This window comes from Ochotona princeps, chromosome 1 (genome assembly GCF_030435755.1).
Source record: "Ochotona princeps isolate mOchPri1 chromosome 1, mOchPri1.hap1, whole genome shotgun sequence".
Lineage (NCBI taxonomy): Eukaryota > Metazoa > Chordata > Mammalia > Lagomorpha > Ochotonidae > Ochotona > Ochotona princeps.
This window is the reverse complement of record NC_080832.1, coordinates 98,039,874-98,061,381: the sequence shown is the minus strand read 5'-3', so window position 1 is coordinate 98,061,381 and position 21,508 is coordinate 98,039,874. Positions and strand designations below refer to the sequence as shown.

At 38.4% G+C, this 21,508-nt stretch overlaps 1 protein-coding gene across 1 annotated transcript in view; it reads right to left on the bottom strand.

Moving 5' to 3' along the window:
• Positions 1-21,508, bottom strand: part of PKHD1 (PKHD1 ciliary IPT domain containing fibrocystin/polyductin) — a 440,412-nt gene that overhangs the window by 288,852 nt on the left and 130,052 nt on the right. Inside the window, exon 35 of the mRNA XM_058662233.1 lies at positions 13,984-14,140. Within this exon, the coding sequence (XP_058518216.1) occupies positions 13,984-14,140 (157 nt within the window). The remainder of the gene's footprint in view (positions 1-13,983; positions 14,141-21,508) is intronic.

The following is a 21,508-nucleotide window of genomic DNA, read 5'->3' as shown; positions in this document are numbered from 1 at the left end:
TGTATAAACTAAAATTGAAGTATAGGTGAGGTGGTCACAGAAGGTGGCTGGGAACCCGCATTTACTTTTAACATATTGGTTACTCATTACTATGTCAATTAATTCCATAATGATGTAAATTTTTGCTGATGGTATGTTGGAGCTTTCAATTGACTGGGATGATACTCTGCTGGCTCTGTCATCAGACCAGAGAGGGTATACCTAAGAAACCGTTGAACTTGACGGGACAATAAGATGCTGGACTCTGTGTTTGGTATACGCTTGCAATGGGGAAATCTCAACTGAACTTGAGCTGTGGTTATGCAATAAGGTGGAGGAATCCACCATGGTGGGAGGGTTTGGGGAGGGGTGGGGAGAACCCAAGTATCTATGTAACTGTGTCACATAATACAATGTAATTACTGAAGTTAAATAATAAATAATTAAAAAAAAAAAATAAAAAAAAAAAAAAAAAAAAAAAATAAAGTTCAGGTCTCTTCCACTCAGAATAGAGCCAAGCGTTAGAACCCAGGACCACCTGGCAGAACTGCCTATGTTCTTTCCATTTCAAAAAACCCTCACTGGTAGCTTTGTCATTAATCAGGGGTGCTATTCACAGTTACGTGTTATATAAAGTAAGCCCCCTTATGGCTTATTTACATCTGATTTGTTTTAATTTTGTTAACGACCATACACCTTGCCTCATTCCAAAAAGAAGCTAAAGCAAATTACAAGAATTAATGTTTAAATGTAAAAATCTGCACTCTGTCCTCTGTGTCATTAGCAAAATAGTAAACAAACTGAAACAAATTGTTGGAAATTTTGAACCATCATTTACTGACAGGAACTAATAATGATGTTAATGAAGGGAGAAAAGCTCAGCTCCAAGAAAATGAATGACTTGTATTGTCAACAGTGCTGTAAGCAGGGCTAATTAATTGATATGGACATTATTAACCCCTGCTATAAAGCACACCCTCTTCACTTTGTCAATGGCAAATATAAGGACATCTCAGTACACTAAGAAGACAGACTGAGGAAGAATTTAGCTACTTTTGCCTGAAATAATTATAAGCGAAAATCAACATGACAGCTTCTTCAAGTGAAGGAATACATAGTTTATACTTAACTCTGCAAGGTCCAAAGATTTCAACCTCACACTTCATTAGCTTAAAGTAAATATACAGTGAGCTACTTCAAAGAATAGTTACTTGACAATGACAGGTCAGTGGGAGGACTTTATTTATCCACTTTATTGAACTTGATCCCATTTCTGCAAGTTAAAATGAAGAACAGAGTAGAAATCAGCCTTTGGTTATGACCCTTAAATTGCTTGTGATGATCTTCATGAAAGCTGACTGTGTCCCACAAGTGACCTTGGGCAATTTTATAAAAATCAATCAACCATCATTATTGCTACTTCCTCCCTAAAATAACTAAATGAATATATTTTTATATGCAATCACTTCTTACCATTAAACATCTTTTTTATTCCTTTTAAAGAAAAAAAGAAAGTCTTAGTAGCTAGTAAATGTCTATAAAGTACTTCAAAACCCCTTTTGACTAACCCTACAATTACCCATCCCCTAAAATGGCCACAAAATATTTTGGTGTTTTTTTTTTTTTAAAAAAAGGCATATACATAATTATGTTTTTCTCAATAAGAAAAAAATCAGTGTGTAAATATTACCATACAAAGAGCTGCTATATCTGCTAATGCCAACCCTTTCCTTCCACTCTCTTTTGAATGTTCCCCAGCCAGCCATTTGTCTGACCACTCTACCAAAACTATTCCTGTCTACATCACAAATGCCAACCACATTGATGAACACAAGGCAGAGTGCTTAATCAGTTTTCTGAGTAGCTGGCAGCATTTGATACTTTCTTATTTTTCCCTGGAACTCCTTCCCCCCCTTCTACACACAGCAGTGTGTCCTAGTTCTCTTCCCATCTCCCAGGCTTTCCTTTGCCAACCTCTTACACTTGATCTCCTGATCTTTCAAACCGTGACTGTTTCAAGAATCAGCCCTCTGAATACTTTTCAATCTATTAAACCCACTTTGGCTGAGCCACCTTCTCCCGAGATTTTAAACACCATAGGACACTAGTTTCTAATGCTCCCAAATTTACGTCACCAAGTCTGATACATGGCTTCACCTGGAGACTCAGACACTCAACTACCTACATTCAATGTGTCTGCTTAGAGAAGCTTCCCAACACTGTACCTGTAAAGATGAATTTCTCTGAATGATAATCCTATCTTTTCACTCTTTCTATCCAACAACTCTAGAGTCACTGTTCACTATCTCTCACACCATAACTTTCCTCCAGGAACTTTACATATTTTACCATAAATATAACTATGATCCAAACACTTTCTAGCATCACCACATGTATTTCCAGGATCTAAGTCACTTGCATCAAACCCTGAATTTCTGTGATAGCCTTTTAATTCAGATTCCCATTTCTTTCCTTAGCTTCACTCAAGATAAATTCCAAAAGCAGCACCCAATGTATCTGACTTTTCTTTTTTACTATAAAGCATACTTTATAATACCTCTACACTTCACATTTTCAAAAGTCTCCCATGGCCTCTGGGTTAGTTTTCTCTGGCCCACTGGTCATAACTCCTCTCCCTTGCTGACAGTGCTCCTGCCACACTAGCTGTTTTTGCTTTCCCTACCTCATAGCTTTCCCCTTTCCTGTGCGATTTCCCCCCTTACTGTGATTTCCTTCCACATCAGCCCCTCCTTTAGGTGGGACCCCACTCACTTGCCTTGCAGTTATCTTCTGCAGTATCAAACAAATCTAAGCGTGTATATAAGACACTCACCTATTTTTTCTCATTGACTAGCTGCCTTAGGAAAGTAAACCCTGTGAGAGCAAACTTCTGATCTATTTGGTTCCCAGCACAGTCTGCCTAGAACAGCACCTGGCACATGGCCAATCAGGTAATTGCTCACTAACTAGTTGTTGAAAGAGTAGGAGTTAAAGTTACAAAAATAAATGAAATCTTTGAGGGAATCTATTTATAATACAAGCAGAGGAGAAAGAGAAAATTATAAAACACAAACATTTAAAGGCTAGTGTAAGGAGACAAAGTAGCAGGACACTTGAGAATGAATACAAGAATTAGTTGAATAAGGAGGATAACTGGAAAGTTGTAAAGACACCGGCTTTGAAAACAATGAAAGGATAGCGTTGTAATTAAGATACTAGTTGTGATGTCTGCATTATTTATAAAGTATCTGGGTTATTCCCAGTTCCAGCTTCCCATTAATGTGCATTCTGGGAAGTGAATTAATTGACTCAACAACTTCAGTTCCTGCCCCCTAGCGGGGAACCAGGCGGAGTTCTCATTTCCTGATTTTGGGCTGGCAGTGCCCTGACTACTGTGGGTATTTGGGAAGTGAACTAGCAAATGGAACCGCACGCGCTCTCTCTCTCTCTCTCTCTCTCTCTCTGTGTCTTCCTGCTCCCCACACCCACAACCATCACGTTCCTTTCACTTTCTGTCTCTTTAATAACGAATGAAAAATTCAGCAGCCTATATCTCATTACCTTTGGTTTACAAAATTTCCTTTCCAGATGGACAGACCCTGCCATGCAATCTCAGCAGATGCAGCTCATTCATCTGAGCAGACTTGCGGTGCGCTGCTGTGCCCCACTGCAACATGCTGCTTTTCGTGGGGGAGCAAGAAGAGGTGAGGAAAGAAGAGTATCATTTAGGGAAGGCAGCCATGGGCCTGAAGCCTGCATTGTGATGGGATGCACACAGCTTCCTTTGTTGGCAAGATCCGGATTAGACTTGTGTCTGATCCACTGGAGCAGAGCCTCAGAAGCCTTCGAGGTGGGCTTGTCCCCGGCCAGAGAGGCGGAAAATCAATTTGGCTGGCAAACGAGAGCCCCCAAGAGTTCAGTCCACGCTCCATAATCCTATCCACTAGCAGCTCAGGAAATAGATGCCTGAGCTCTCACATATTCATGGGGTTGTGAGGCATAAATCAGGCTTTAAGGACTGGGGGCAAAGGGAATGGACTCTCTGGCTGGCTACTAATTAATCAAGCACACAACACCTACACCTAGCAACCTGGGATGGAGCCACACATATAGAAAAAGGCCGCTGCTGCATTTCCATTGCTTTTTCATTTCAATTAAAACAGATATCAGAGGAAATTCTCCCCTTAGCTTATGCTGCTTATGCATCCCCCTGTTCTTTCTTTAATTAAAAAACATGCTTATTGCAATAGCTGCCAGAATCACTTTAACGGTATTTTAATTGTAATGTCTCTGGCTGATTAAAAAAAGAAAATATGAACTAGAAAATGTCTGCAGAAATGTTCTCAGGATACAGGAAAAAAAAAAAACATGCACCTCCCAGAATGAGTGCCACATACTAATTCTTTAATTACCCTGATGCTGCAGTCAAATGGGCAACGCTGAGGGAAAAACATATCTAAAATAAAGTCACTTACTCTAAGCAGCAAACAATAGTGGTTAGGAGAAATGGTTTTCATCAACTCAGATTTCTCAGTTAGGATAAAGAATCACATACAACTGAAAATGGCATGCTCAGGAAAATCACATTCAATGTGGTCAGCCAAATTTCCTGTGCTCTTTATGAAGATTCAGTAGCCTGTGGGGAGGGGAATGTATCCAGTCCAATTTACTTGGCTTCCAGTTCTTACAATTAATTCTAAATGGTTCCCTGTATTGTTTCAGGCAAGTAATTGTCAAACTTGAACATCCGTAAGAAACACAGAGGGTGACCTCACCTGCAAAATAGGTTTACTGAAGCGCCCTACAATTTGTATCATACTCAGATTCTCAGGTGACGCTGAACCTGCCTCTGAGCACCATACTTGGAAAGCTATGCCACAGGTAAATGAATAATTCTCTGGACATCAGTTCTGTTACAGTACTTGCCATCACCTAAAACAGTCTCAGAAACATAAACCTGGTTATAGATTAATTTTCTCATTCAACCAACATGTATAATTTTTCCTGCTCCTCTAATAGATTCTGAAATCAAAGCAGAAAAAAAAATGTTATCTTCACTTTCAGACACTCACAGTTGAGATTCTCTGAGTGAACTGAGACAGTCAGATTTCAGGGAGCTGCCCTAAGTACAGATAACCAGCACAATTATGGCTTGGGCTTGGACTATTTCTTCAAAAGAGAAAACTTGTGAAGTTAACTGAGCAGAATTAACAGTATATTTACTGCAAAGCATAAACATATTTGTGGAACAAAATCTACACAGAAAAAAACACTGAGATTTAAATAAATTTCTTGTTATTATAGCTACTGTTAGTAAATTACTACCAAACTAAATCTTGATTTTTTTTTTTTTTGCCTACCTCTGAGAAACCACTATTTTCTTTTCCCAACAAACCTTCTGGCATTAAAATATGCAAGCCCTTCAGTTACCCATGGGTTTCTAAAAAAGCACTTATGACTTCAAAAAGAAAACTATTTTTAAAGAGAAACATAAAAGACAAAAAATTCTCCATAGTATATGCTAAGCAGATAAAAACATTTCTCATTATAAAGCTCATTCAAATAAGCTTCTCCCTCTCTTTATCAAAGTTCAATTAGCACTGACTGAATCAAAACTTTTTGTCAGCCTGGGAATTGATACACTCCCACCCTTCTGAGCAAAACTCTTCCCAACAAGTTCCAAACAGAATTGCTTTCTGAATGTTGTAGATACTATTTGGCTGTAACACAATAGTTTGGGATTTGAAAGATAACAGTTGTTTCCTTATAGCTTTATTAAGTTAAAAATTGAGAATTATCTCCTCTCTTGTCTTGATCCTAGGAATATTGTTTGATGCACTGGAAACAATAGCAATGAAATGCTGAATTTCTACTGTATTTTCAACTGCTCAAGAATCCCAGATACAAAAATATCCCAGATTTCTAGCTCCATTCCCATTCTGGATAAATGGGATCTAGGGATCATTAATTGACAAATGAGATAGAGAGGTAGGGAGAGACAAAGTCCTGGAGGACCCTGTAAGCCATATTAAGCTTGGACTTGAACTTAAAGGCTAATGGAAAGCCAATGAAGGGTTTTAAGTAAGGAAGTTTGAAACATTTATCTTTCATTACTGAAAATATTATTGCTTCTGTGCTTGGAAGAGACTGGTCCCTTTCAGTAGCATTTTTCATATTACAATATCCAAGTTGTCAAGACATAAAACTGCAAATTGTTTAACATCTATCTATCTGTCTGTCTGCCCATCTACTGGAAGCATGTCCTTTCTCACAGCCATGGCTTATCTCTCATTTAGGCTAATCAAGTGTGTCTGGGGCTGTTCTCTGGAGGTAAATTATGTAAGTCATCGTCTTATTGGGAAAATAAGGGGCTTTAGGACCAAGTGTCCCCCACATTAAAAAGCCTTTGTCTCTGATCTCCTGATACACAAATAGCAAATGAAATTGCTCAGTGTCTGGACTAAGCCACTAACATGTGAGGGTAACATTTTAAGGACTCTAATCACAAAGAAACTCACAACTCATACCAACCTTCCTCTTCAAGTCAGAAGCTCATTCATTAGTTCATTCAACAATTTTTCTCGTGTAATTGTTGCATGCTAGAGGTGTAATGCTGCTGGTAACACAACACTGAACAGAGGCAGACCTGACTCCTGCCGTACTGCTTATGTACTGCTTATGGTTCAGTTCACCATTAGTCTCCTCAAAGGTACAGGGAAGAAAAAAATGCTCTAATAATATATTTACAAAAGATTGAATAAAAGCAATTCAAGTTGTTAGTCATTTTAGAATTCTACCAATGATCCATTTAGTTTGACACACAGGCTAAGCCCTCCATTGTACAAAATAAGTCACATTGGTTTGTCACCAAGAAAAGCCTGGCCAAGAGACACACACAGGGGAAAGGGTTTATACATACCCTTCAGCAAACCTAAGGTTAATTCTTTCTGATGCCAACTTTTTCCACTTTAAACCATAGCACAGCCCAGTACCATATGCAGCACCATGCAAGCAGAAATAGAAGGAAAGTCTACTATCTCCCTTACTACCCTTCCTCCCCAAGGTGTACACACACCATTAACATCCAGCAGAACTTAATATAAGCTATTTTCCTCATTTAAAGGGAAGGGAATCACTCATTTCTACTTGGAACATTGATTTTGGGACTGGTAACTTATCAAAAGTCATGTGTGAGTATGTCTCAGTCTCAAAATTGAACTCAGGTCCAAGATTTCTAACCAATCTGCAGTGATTCAACCTCATCGTATTGTTTATGCGTAATCATCCCATTCCTTAACTTTGAAGTGTAGGTATTTTTCAACTAAGGTAGCAGGCAATTTACAGCCAGTGATGTTATTTTCAATTTATCAATGTAAGATGAATTTTACAAGCCTACAAAATGCTCAAATTTACCAAAACATACTCCAGTTACAGAAACAATACTAATACAGAACTCTTCTTTTTATCAAAACTCCATCCTGCCTTAAGATAAACTCCCTTCAAACTCAACCTATTCTTTATAAAGTCTTGAAATCACAGGCTTGGAATGTTCTTCACAGTACCTCACACTCATCCACCCAGAGAGGCCATAATAATACCCAGCAAAGGCCTCTTTCATAGAATTTATAGATCATGATACAATAAGGCATTATCTAAAGCATGCATCTGAGACTGGTTTGTGGCAACTAGAAACAACAAAGTACAAGATCCTTGTCATTACAAAGTATGTTCTAACTGTAGCACTTAATACTTTACTTTGAAATCCACAATCATTTGCCAAGAGTGGAGAATTTCTACAGAAAACCCAACGGTGCTTCAAGCAAACACACCATCTCAATGAGCCAAGATTATATGTTTGCATGCCATAAGGACCTCAAACAAACTCAAGAGATCTGAGTGCCTTCAAACTGTGTCCTAAAAAAAGAGAGAAAAATGAAACCCCATGCTAAGCTGTACCAGAAAAAAAACAAAAACAAAACGTTCCCATGAACTAACAGAAAAGAAGAATGTAGGCAAATAGAATCTGATAGTTCTGCCTTTACTTCCTCTCACAAAAGAAAGAAAAATATTTCAATATGCATTTTGAAGAGAGGAAAAACCAATACAAGATCTTTATTACCAAGCTAATTCTTTCAGCATTCCAGTGTGCCTTGTATATAGAGGCAACCTCTATCTGAAAATAAAATTGTAACTTTAGACTGATAGTCAGCCATCTCTTCTGTTATCACTGTCAGTCCAAAAGAAAGAACTAACATTAATTGAGTTCTCAACTTTGGAGCAGGTTCTCTGCTAAGAGCTTTATAAATATTTCCTCATTCAATACTCAAAATGTGTTAGCTACCATTACTGATGTTGCTGTCCTGATAATTAGGCGTTATCCTAATAGGAAAAACTTGAGCCTTACAGATTCTTGACTATCCAAAGTCACAAAAGTTGTTAAAAGTGGATGCCAGAGTCAATAATTTCTGGCCCAAAATCCTACCAAGCATTAAACTGCCTTGGTATATACCAATAATCCATGAAATAAAAAATCACATTAAGTGGGAACTAGTGCACACTATTAAGCAGCAATAAAGTCTGGAAACAAATTTCTGACCAAACATTTTAAAGTACTTTCCTTGTGCTCAGTTTAAAAAAAAAATCAACAATGTTGGTCTTTTTGTTGTATATAGTTAAGATTTACAACATAATATTGGAGACCGTAATTACTATAATAAAGTAAATTAGCATGTCATCTCAATTATTTACTCTTGTAACCCATGTGCATATCTGTGCACGTGTGTGTGTGTGTGTGTGTGTGTGTGTGTGTGTGAGAGAGAGAGAGAGAGATAACAGGTCTAAAGTACAAAGGCTTAATACCAAAGGGAGTATTCATTCTCCCCTAATTAACTATTCATCATTATCTCTAGGCCACTTCACACCAAGCAACTTGACCACCAGGTCAGAAGAGAATTGTTGCTTCATTTAAGATAAATGAACGCTTTCCCAATTACAGATCACACATCCAAAAGTCCTGTCCGAAATGCCTACTGCTCTGACAAGAGTAATGTTTCTTTCTTTGTTATTATGTCTCATCATAATTACTTGGAATAAAAATAATAAATTTTAATTCAGCGATGCTATGGCCGTTGGGCATCTTAACATAAAAGAATGAAGAATATAATTAACTAAATCAAGGCAATGTGCGTATTTCCAACCAGCTCATTAGTATTAATTGATTGGGTTAATTCTTTTTGTGTTTAATGGTATCCAAAAAAATACTTTTAAAAAACTGAAAGAGGGAAGAAGTAGATGAAAGTTCTGGATATTTCTCTAATGAAAGTCGAATAACAATATAAACAAGCTAACAGAAAAATATGCTATTTTCAATAAAATTCAAGAACCAATACTTATATCATAAAAGATGGCACAAAACTTTGTTACTGGTGCTATTTTGCAACAACCCCAAAGAAATTCAAAATGTTCCCTTCTAATGAATAAACCATAGCTATGAGTGGGGGAAATGGTGACTCTATTTTGCAGATAAAAATGCAGGAAAGTCACAGAGAATTGAGGACTCTGGCTGATGTGTTAGAAGCGTGGAACTTTCTGATATTACAGCCTTTCCTTCTGGGACGAATATGGTATCCCATATGTGTGCCGTCCTCTTCCTCTTAATTCAACTTCCTGCTAACCTGCTTGGGAAAGTAGCAGAGGGCAATCCAAGTGCGTGGGATTTTGAACCCATGTGAGAGACTCAGATGATGTCTTCTGGTCACTGTAATCATCTGGGGAATGAACCAACAGAAAATCAATCTCTCTCTCTTCCTCTCATTCTCTCCCTCTCTGTTTACCTGTGTGCTTGTGTGTCCCTCTCTCTATCTGTAACTCTTTCAAATTAATATAATTCTTTATAAAAAGAATCATGCCCTCTACATATCAGGCTACCTGTTTCCATGAATGAAAAATAATATATGGACTGCAATATCATCAAAAGATGTGCCAGAAAATAGTTGATCTACTTTAACTTTTATTTAGTTCTAATCTTCTCCAAATGTGTTTCAAGTAGAATGTATTCATTGAAACAGCAATAGCTGAGACCTTGACAATGAATTTTCTGCTTCTAATAACTCGTAATAATATGCAAAAACACACAGTTGTGTATAAGTATGTATTGTAAGAGTATAGATATGAACTGTGCACCATTTAGATATATACTCACTCAACAATCAATACATATTTTTTTAGCCAGCATTACCTGTCTGGCATTATTCTAGGCCACAAAGGGACAATAGTACAAAAAATTGATAAAGTGGCAGCCTCTCTGAATTTATTCTATAAAGGGAAATAAACTATAAACAATGAGATAAATATCTAATATGTCCCGTGATAAAAACTATTACGAGGAAAAGAAAACCAAAACCAAAGGAGTAATGAAAATTGGCAGTGATTTTAGACAAGAAGGCTGTGGGGTCTGATCTGGTATGCTGACATTTTCCATCAAGAAGCAAATGGAGTAAGTTAGTCACATGGATCTAAAGGAAGAACAACCCAAAAGATATCATAGCACGGATAAAAGTCCTGAGCAACATGAATAAGGAAGAAAAGATCAACAAAAGAATCAGAGGTTAAACAATGATAAGAACCTGTGTGTTATTCTTAGAGACTTGAGAAGCCACTGAAGAGTTTAGGAAAGAACTGGGGAAAGAGCTCTGAGCTTTTAGGATCTTCATTTAGTATATGGTATAAAATGCAAATCGAAGGGCTTACATACTTGAAGCCTTATTTTCTATCATGAAAAATAATTTCAGAGGTGGGCAATCAAAACGCAGCTCCAAATCATGAAAGTCCTGGAATTTTGACTATGCAGCCTTCTCATCCTCAATGAGTTACCTCATGATCCAAAGTGGTAGCTTAAAATATAGCTATTAGGAACCCTGGTGCAGTAGCCTAGTGGCTTAATGGCTAAGTCCTCACCTTGCACACACTGGGATCCCATATGGGCATTGGTTCATGTCCCAGCTGTTCCCATCCAGTTCCCTTTCTGTGGCCTGGAAAAGCAGTGGAGGATGGCCCCAAGCCTTGGGACTCTGCACACTTTTGGGAGACCCAGAAGAAGCTCCTGGCTCTTGGCTTCAGATCAGCTCAGCTCAGCTCCACCAATTGGCAGCCACTTGGAGAATGAAACAGACGACAGGGGATCTTTTTCTCTGTATCTCCTTCTATGTGTATATCTGCCTTTCCAACAAATAAATCTGGGAAAAAAATGACTATTACATTTACTTGATAAAAGGTAGAAAATCAAAGAAGAGTCAGTTAAAACAGAAGTAGTCTGGCCAAATCCACAGTAGTTAGAACAGGCTTGATATCAATGGAGGTTTTTATATAGAGCAGATATTGGAGATTATGTTAAAAAGCTGACCCCGCAGATTATTCCTAGTATATGAGAAAAAAAAAGATGCTTAAGATACACCTATGGTTGTAATCTGATTGGATACATGGAATCCCAATAAGGGAGTTGGTAAAATCCCTCACAATCTGATTTTGTGTATATATAAATATATATGGGATCAAAACATGTCTCAGACACTCCTAACCCCATCCTTGACTCTGAATACTTCAACTTACATTCTGCCTTATTTCCTGTATCACCTATTTTAGAATTAAAGTTTGCTCTTTTAAATTCACTCCAAATTGTTAATAAATACATCCATAACTGACATTAGATGTTATTTCTGGGTTTTCTAGGTCACTTCGTAAACATTCACAAATTTTCTGTTGAACAAAATTTTATCAAAGCCATTTTCCTATTCTTTCTTTCTAGAAGCTAATGTCTGTATGTCTGTAATAAAAATCTTTTCACTCTACATGATCTTCCTTTCTGCCAATAATGCTTGTGTCCTAACTACAAAGAAATTGATACCTACTACTTACATTCATATGTCCACCACTCTTTGCCAAAGAGAGGGGGGTGGGCTTTAGAACCTCTTCCCTCTTCACAGGATAAGGCTTTGCTTTACAATTCACTCATTCTGAATAAGTAGAGAATAGTATATTGCCTAAGCAGGAATTACAAGGAAAACCATTATTGGCAAGTGACACATGGGAACAGATATCCAGGTTACTTAGCAGTGAAAAGTTGAATATGTAGTAGGCACTCTCTTCCCTTTTTCAGTTTTATTAATAAAAATAGGAGAAATTTCATGTATTTTATAGTTATATAATTTAGTTGATAGTCATGCTCTCCCCACCGCCCTTCTCCCTCCCTCCATCTTTCTCCTGGCTTTGCAGACACAATTTCAATACCTCTAAAATTATAGGCTTAATTCACTGCTAACTATAATACTCAACAAGCAAAAAGTAGGAAGAACACAAGGCTAACCACTACAGTCATATCCTCAGATATCCGTTTCATTCCTATACATTGGTCTCTGATATCTCTTCCCCCTCTTGCGTATCTGATCCAATCAATCCTTGATTAAACATTTAACTGAGAGTAACAACATATCTAGACTTAGTCATCTAAGATGTTGAGCTGGTAAATTTCTCACAAATTATTGTAGAACACTAAGACCAAGACCCATGAGTACCTGAAGGGCATTCCATCTTCCCACAGAAATTGGCCAAGTACAGAGGCCTAGTTAGAATTCTAACTAGAATTCAAGGAGAAACCTTTTCCTGAGAAGACGTCTAAGTTAATATTCACATTTTTCATCATTGCTAACCCTTATGAAGTTCATTATTGTCAACAGATTAGTGTTCCCATAGCTGCCAGCTACACACAAATGTCCTACAAGAGATTTAGCTGAAAAACCACTTTCTGCTAGCAAGGGCACTAATTGATTGATCTCAATAAGAAATTTTTCTTAATATGGGAGGGAAAAATTCCTCTAGAATATATAATCGCAAAAATGCCTAATCAGAGAAATCTTACTCTGTAAGAAACAGGAATCAAAACTAGATGTTTATCCCATTAAAACATTTTACTTCCACCTCATACATCCATATTCTTAATCCCTTAAGCACAAATGTTTGACTGTTAAATATACTCAAACTTGATACCAATAATAGCAGCAAAGCAATCCAATCTTGGCACTCAACATCAGAATGCCAATCTGAGCAATAGCTGCTCTGCTCCCAATCCAGCTCCAGGCTAGTGTGTTGGGAGGGCAGCAGAAAAATGGCTCAAATACTTGAACCTCTGCTACCCACAGAAGAGGCAGAAATGAAGTCTCCAACTCTCTCTCTCTCCCTCTCACTCAAATGCATCAATCTTTAAAAATGTATCTTAAAAATAGTATTTTATTGCAGTTTTGTGGATACCCCAAACTAAGTTCATCTCCCCAAAATTTCCATTTGCAGATGACTAGTAACTATTTGGTAACCAGTACTTATTGTCAGTTACTAAGGAAAGCAATTTTTTACTCTTATTTAATGGATAAGGTACCAATGGCATAAAGGGGTGAAATAACCAACTTAGTCATTTCTTGGTGTAGAGTTGGAATCTGAATGTTCCATCTCCTCCAACTTCCTAGCCCTTAGAGCTACTGTGCGGCTTGTCTTGAAATAAGAAAGCCTATTTAAACGACTTTCCACGGGACCAAGAAGCTAAAACCACAACATGGGAGAGCAGGAAGGCATTGCTTTCTTGGCAGGGAAGTTCAAAGGCAACAGCATGAACTGATTTTAGGGCATTTTGCTGTATTTTGGGGGCTGCATTGGATAAACACAACTACAAAGGGCTTTAAGACAACAGCATATATTATTTGAGAACACTGTTTCCCTTCTTGCTTATGTAGAAACTTAAAATAATCACACTCTATGCTTCTAAAAGTCACAAGAAAGTTCTTTCCTTTGAACCCTCTGACCACTTATTGCTTTTCATAGTAAAATTCTCGATTTGGTCTCAGAACAAACTGAGCAACAACTTCCGGAACGGATCCAAATATCCCGCCCCTCCTTCCAGCCCCTTTCATGCGGTAGAATTGCCTAAAAGAATCTTCCTGGTCTTCAAACTCCACAGACCTTTGATATGCAGCAAGTTGAGGATGTTTGTGCTGCAGTCAAGCAGGAGCACCTGTCCATTCTCCACTGTGACATTGTCGCCATCTTGTGGCACTCTTCCAGGAAGCCAGCTGTGAGCACTGGACCACCTCCGGCAGAATCGGAAGGAAAAGTTGTCCTGAAAAACAGAATATTTTTATTTTGTTTTTACTGGATTGCTTATTTGTTTTTAGGCAGAAGGATGGTTCTGTCTTCCATCAGGAAGCAAATTTATCAGAGATGATTAATTTAAGCATTTTAAATGTCTCAGTGAAAATACTTACCTCTCTTCTTCACACAACTAATCAAAACATAGAAGACAAAGTTACACTTGAAGAACCACTGAAATAAGTCCTTAGAATATAATTTCCCCCATAGCATATAATTTCCTCCTTCTACCTAACAGATGGGGTTGATTCCATTTTTATTTTTACAGACATGTATTGAGTCTTGGACAAAAAGTCATAAATAGCCTGGAACAGAAGGAATTAAAATGTTCTGCCTGATAGGTGGCATTTTGCTTTATGTAATGGGTATCATTTTTCACTGGCTCTACTGCCAAGTGTTTCTGTTTTATAGGAACATTCCTCTTTCCAAGTACTGAGATCCATCCACCCACTTGGCCTTTTTTGATATTACTTTTGCCTTCCTTCTGTGCTTGGTGCACCACTACTGAACAAAGCTCATTCATGCAGAGGTGCAATGCATCTGCATGGTGACTGAACAGTTGAAACCTTGGAGTGAGGGGCAGGGGTCAGAAAAGAAAGGAGGAACCCAGAGGAATAAGAGCCTCCTCTCCATCCCAGCTCCTGTCCTCTAACCAGATCTTCTGGCTTTCCTGCTAATTTGTGATCACTGTGAAGTCATGTATTTTGCAAAACAACAATGTTAAAATCACATAAAGCATCCATTTATTAACTTGATGCAAGAGGCAGACAAAAAGCCTATGTGTCTCATGATGTTGCAGAGCTATCATATGGTAAAATATGTTAACTATATTAAAGATGATGTTAAACATGATGAAATCAGCATAGAGAAGGTGAATCCCTCAAGATAATCACGAATATGTGTATCCCTCTCTTCACACAATTTCCAATCCAGATCCAACCAAATGTGAAGCCTTAGTTCCTACAAAACAAATGGCCTAGATGCTCCTCTGTGACACATTAGAGAAAGATGGGAGATCATTAAGAAGGGAAGGCATATTTATAATACCAACAGCTATACTTACATAGGGAATAGTGCTCTGGAGTCTAAAAAAGTTGGAAAATGTATTGGCAGAAGAAGCAGGGTACATATTTTCCAGAAAGAGGTACCGAAACCTAGGTCATTAGTCCTGAGTTGCAGACCTGAACCAATCACCAAGGCTTTGGGATAGGGAAAAACAAAGTGCTTTCACTTCCTGTATCTATAAAGCTTAGAAAAAAGTCTATGACTCCTTCCCATTTAAGAGACGGAAATTCATAGGCATAATGATACTCAGTCCTGGAACCTTGAAGAAATGGACAGGTTATACATGAGTCCTGTGACTTGGGAGCTATGCAAACCTTATCCCTCCATGATGACAGATGACTATGAACTGGATCCATGGAGGCAAAGAAACTGATAGGCCTTGAGATAAGGCTATACATTTATATGCATGTAATCCTTTCATTCCTATAATATATGAAATGAATATAAACAAAAGCTTTACTAGAATAAAGAGATGAGAAAGTAGAAAAGAGTAAGACTAAAGTTTGCTGAAGTGGGACAGACTGGACCAATCTGTTGCACATACTGGCAAGCACAGGAACCAGGGGAGGGGGCAGGCCTAGTGAGGGTTATTGAGGGTCATTCTAAGTAGGCAGGTCCCACTTGTGTATGTGAGGGCTGAGTGTGTGGAGGGTAGGTCTGGGCTGGGCTGGGCTGGGCTGTGGCATCCATAGGCTTACATAAGAGATGGGGCTGGGGACAGAATTGACACAGCAATTGTAATTACCAGTGTGTGCAAAGGCTGATGTGGGTGACAGACTGAGCCAGATCCTGTACTGGCAAGTACATGTAAGAGTCAGGTCTTGGATCACTTCAGATGAAGTTTGTTTGTGGTTCCCTCCAATTCAATCACTGGACTCAGAACTCCACCCACGCAGAGAATCACAGAATCTGTGTATTGACCCTGGAGCGCATGTCTCAGAGCTGACCTCCTCGGTGGCTTAGATGGAGCAGTGAATGGCATAACCAGATGCACAGGGAGGATATGGCAGTCCACTGGGGCCTGCAGAGGACATCTAGTACCAAAGCAGGAGGAGGAGCACAGAACAAATTGATCAAGCAAGCAAAAACAGCACATAGCTGGGTGGAGACTCTAAGGTGGACAATACAGTCAATTGGCCTTGAAAGGACTGCCTCATCTTTGGATCTGTTAGATCAACAGCATTTCAGAACCATCAAAACCACTTGAGCAGAACCCTCAGATCATGTTCCACTTTAGTAATTCTGGGATGATATCGTGTGGTTGTTTCCCATCTCCAGGAACTGAGATACCCAGGAGGCTGAATGCAGCTTCTCCCCGTACCTTTTCCCTTCCCGAAGATACAGGATGGAGAAAAACGAAAAGCTGGAAACATTGGTCTCACCTAGTTCCCCCTAATCCTCAACCCTTTCCATCCTAATCAACTGTATAAACATCATCAAAAATAATTTTTCAAAATTTATTAGCTCAATAGTTATTTTGTTGGCTTGGAGGCATAGTAAATAGACATTGGAATACCTTTAATTTCCAGGTCATGAATGGAAACAATTCTGGTGAAATCGTACCCTTTTATTTTTAAAGGTAATTATTCAGAAAGTGCTTCTCAGCCTGGCGCAACACAAAATGCACACTCCTTCATTGTCTCCATAAAACTAGAACCCTTCCAAAAGTGGGACCCACAAATCTGTAATTGTAATGATCCCAGACAACACTTTCATATCAAAATTTTAGAATCAATTCAAAGCATGGACTACAAGGTAGAAGACTGTACCCCAAAGAAAAAGGATCCAAGAAGTTCTTTCAATGGAAGATCCAAAGCCCATGGTCACCCATAATTAGCAAACTGAGAAGACTGGTGTGAATAATAAATGTAAGTCATGTAAGAAATTCAGCTGCAGAACCCTGTCTCAGATATTAACCTGGGCAGGGGAAGTGGGTCAGATCTGTAGCCCAGCTCCAATTAGACATAACATGATGTGGGTCAGCACAGTGGCTCAATACTCTAATACTTCACCTGCTCCCATCTAATGTTCATGTCTTGCTGCTCCACTTCCAATTCAGCTCCCTGTCTATGGCCTCGGAAAGCATCACAGGATGGTAGAAGTCCTTGGGCCCCTGCACCAATGTGAGCAACCCAGCGGAGCTCCGAACTCCTGGCTTCTGGCTTCAGAACAACTTAGCTCTGGCCATTGTAACCATTTATGGAATGAACAGGTTAATAGAAGCTTTTCCTCTGTGTGTGTCTCTTTCTCTATATAAATCTACTTTTCAAAGAAAATGAAATAAATCCTTTAAAAAATAGTGGAGGCAGTTTTTGAACTGTAACCTAAGAGTCAAATGCAATCCTCCTGTGAAATTTCCATTTTTTTTCTTGCACCTTTTGTATTCAGTGTGGCACTTTTCACATGAATACACGTTTAACTATCAATTTCAAGATATCTACACTTCACTGTGCCTAAATATGTTTTGGAGGTGTATAAAATATTCATTGGTGATTAGTAATTTTTTCAAAGCAATGACTAAATTTGAAAGTGTCCAAAAATTAATGTGGCTTCAATTTCTTAACAAAAGTAATGCATGTCTATAATTTCAAGAAGACAGTGTAACCCAATTACTTGCATGTTTTCATGAGAATCTTGCCACTCCCACATCTTCATGGCTGACAGTGCCAATGGGAGCCTCCCCTACACAGGACACCCACAGATGTGCCATGACACAGTGGAGATGCTTAGCTTCAAGTCCCTTCATCCTGCAATCTCTCTCCTGTTGTCCCAAGGATAAAAAAGGAAGATTGACAGAATCCATAAAATATTGCTTGTCACTACATTTGGAGCCTCACTATTGATACCAACACATAATTTTGGTCAAGATCAGGCTCCATATTACCAACCCAGTTGATATGTCAATTCATTTCTGCCTAACACAACACAGACTCGAAGAAGCTGAGACTTTAGCTTTAACTTTCTTCTTGGTTTCAAACAAATCAACTATTTCTATTCTGCAGATGAAAAAAAACATTTCCTGTCAGGCCTACAAGGGCATGGATGAAAATAGACACACAAGAACTATATAGAACATGCCTTCATTTTTATCCCCATATATGCTGTACCCAGTTAAATCACGCAAAAAGCAAAACCTTTCCTCTCTCAGCTAGGAAACGTACGCAATTTGTTTTCTGCTTACAGCATGTCAGCACTTCTCTGAACTTCAGGGAATGTGCAGTGTCTGCAGATCGTACATGTCACCTTAAATGTACTTGCAACACCACCAGAGTTATCTTGAAAGAAGTCATGGATCAGCAAGTTGGGAAACCACACAAAGCAAAGATGTCTTTGTAGTTGAACTGAGCTGGGACAACAGAGGAAGTGGGTTGTGGGAATCTCTATCACAGACAAGACAGAATAAATCTGACATCTCACCAGAGTAACTCAGCATGCAAGTTCCTGGAAACAGGAAAAGACAGTCCCCGTAGCCAGCATTTTCTCCACTACTTCATTTTTTTCCCTTATTTTCTCCAAAGTTCTTAATGACATCTGCAATAATGTATATTTCTGTATGTTCAGTCAAGCCCTAACAAAGCATGCTATTTTAATAAGTGCTGCTTTGATTCCTGCTGGATCCCTAGTACCTTCACTGCCTGGCTTGTACCACCACATGCATTTCACTTAATAAACATTCAACTATTTTCATGCATATAATCACTACACTAATTTTAAATACTGTATTTTGATATCAGACAACACTGTTTACATTTTATTCGGTATCCTTTCACATAGAAATTGTTTTAATTTTTGTGAAACCGAATTATTTACGGGGCAGACGTTGTGGAACAGTGGGTTCAGATATTGCTTGGGATGGCTGCACCCACGTTGGAGGCCTTGGATTGAGTCACAGCTCTGCTTCTGATACAGCTTCCTGTAAACGCACCTGGGAGGAAGCAGGTGATGACTGAAGCACTGCAGTTCCTACCACCTACACAGGAGATTGGAACGGAGTTTCTAGTTTCTAGCTTCAACCTGGCAAAGCCCTGGCTCTTGAAGGCATCTGGGAATTACATGAATGGAAGAAGATACCCATCGTCTTCTCTTTTTCGCTCTCATGCTCTATTTACCTTTCATAGAAATAAATAAAAATTTGAAATATATTTATACCTATTTTGTGATAACCTTTCTTTATCCTTACTCTCCAGTGTTCTTCCTGATTTGGAGACATGCATATAATCTGGTTTCTCTTCAGATTGTAAAAACCTTTTGCTTTTTACTGATTTGTAGACATGTTACAGCAAGTGTTCTTCCTAATATTGATTGGCATGTTACATCTTCACTATCTCATAATTTATGTCAGTGGGAATTTTTTCAGTTGTCTTTTTCTTGTTTTCCCCCTAAATAGTTAACTGATTATAACATCACTTATGAAGTAATACTTGAGATTCACTGTATTAATAGTTGTGCAAGAATGTTGTTGATATTAAACTTGTTAGTCAATGAAAATCCAAAGCCAATTTGTTTACAAGTGTATAAAGACATGTCTCCCAAATAAATGTGACCTCATCTTTGTTTTCCAAGTGTATATATTATCCTTTAGAGAAATCCAAATCTCCAGAAAATTTAAGTGTGACAAATTCAGTAGCCAAAAGCATTCCAAGGTTCTGTGGGAAAGTTCGAGGAGTACTGTCCCTGTTTTATCAGTGCACTGATCACATATTTTTACTTCTATTTATGTGCTTATTTACTTTATTTGAAAGCTAGAAAGAAGAGAGACAGAGAAAATCTGATAGAGATCTTCATTTGCTGTTTTGCTCCTCAAATACCAGCAATCGCTAAGGTTTGATCAGGGTGAAACCAGAAGCTGGAATCAGGAGTCGAACCAAGGCTCTGGAAAAGGTGCTCCAACATGGAACTCAGGCATTCCAAGCAACATTGTAACCACCCAATAAACAGTCGCTCTCACATTTTTAAAAATCTGGACACTAGAGATAAATTACCATGGCTGAGATTATTTCAGCTGAATATAGAATACATACTCATTGCCAAAAAGTCGATCATCTACAAATCCAAAATTGTGAATAGTGCCCTTCACCTCAGGAAACAAAAAGGAAATGAAATTAGTTCACCATAATTTATTTACTGAGCTCATGCTGCCTCTAAGTGTCGCTTTCTTTTCTCGGTGCTTATAAATCCATCATGACTAGTAAGTAACATAAGAAAACATTTCCAGAATTCCCAGCATATTGACCACTTAAAGGTAGATCAATAATACCTTTTTCCAGGGACTTGTGCCCAGTTCAAATTTATCCTTTGTCTCCCATGGAAAATCAAACAATCTATTGTCTTAGTCAAAAGTATATATTCAAGTAGTGGGAACTAGCTCAGTTCTTAACATTTTTCAATAAACAATAAACCTGGCCACATAAAGACAAGTGGAAGTGTGAGCAGGTGTGTGTGTGTGCACGCGCACGCATTCCACATGTGTATACAAATAAAATCGAACCAAATCAAAAGATTGACAGATACATGCTAGCCTTTTTCACAGAGCTGACACATTGCCATTTAACCATCGAGCATGGAGCATGTGTTTCTGTTCCCAGTCACCAGTAAGAGACAAGGTTAACATTTTAAGTGATGGACTACAACGTGTTATTTCCCCATGCAATGGACCCGTGACTGCACTGCCTTCGAAAACACTTAATTTCAGTGATTGAATACACAGGAGCACACTTTCCCTGCTCCGAGCCTTTGACAGCTCCTCAGTTCCATACATCAGGGGAACCTGATTTTTTCCCCTCCCTTTCCTTTCTTCTTTCTGAAGGGAAGCAAAATGAATATGTGGCAGAACAGTGAAAAGGGAGAAGCCCAGAGAATGAAAACAAGGATACAAGCCTCAATGTATCTTACTATAAAAGTATTCACTGCCATCTGCTCTAATTGCTTCTAATGTTTAGGCTACCATCTTCATACAATAGAAATAATGATCTCCTTAAGGAACAAAAGAAAAAAAATTAACAGAAACAAACAAAAGTTGATTATATTTTGCTCCCAGGCTAAAGAAGTACCAAGCTACTTCATAGTGAACAATAAGTTAGGAGAGTGGGTAGACTTCTGATTAACAGTAACAAATTGGGCTGCCTTAGCTGTTCCCTCTTCTTTTCTTCTTTCCTTGCCTCATCGGAGGAGCTTGTGTCCACAGCTCCCAAAAGTTAGGGCATATTAATGGGTCTATTGATACCTCATACCAATGAACTCTAGTTGGATCAGAACCAGACAACCCCTTTTATTC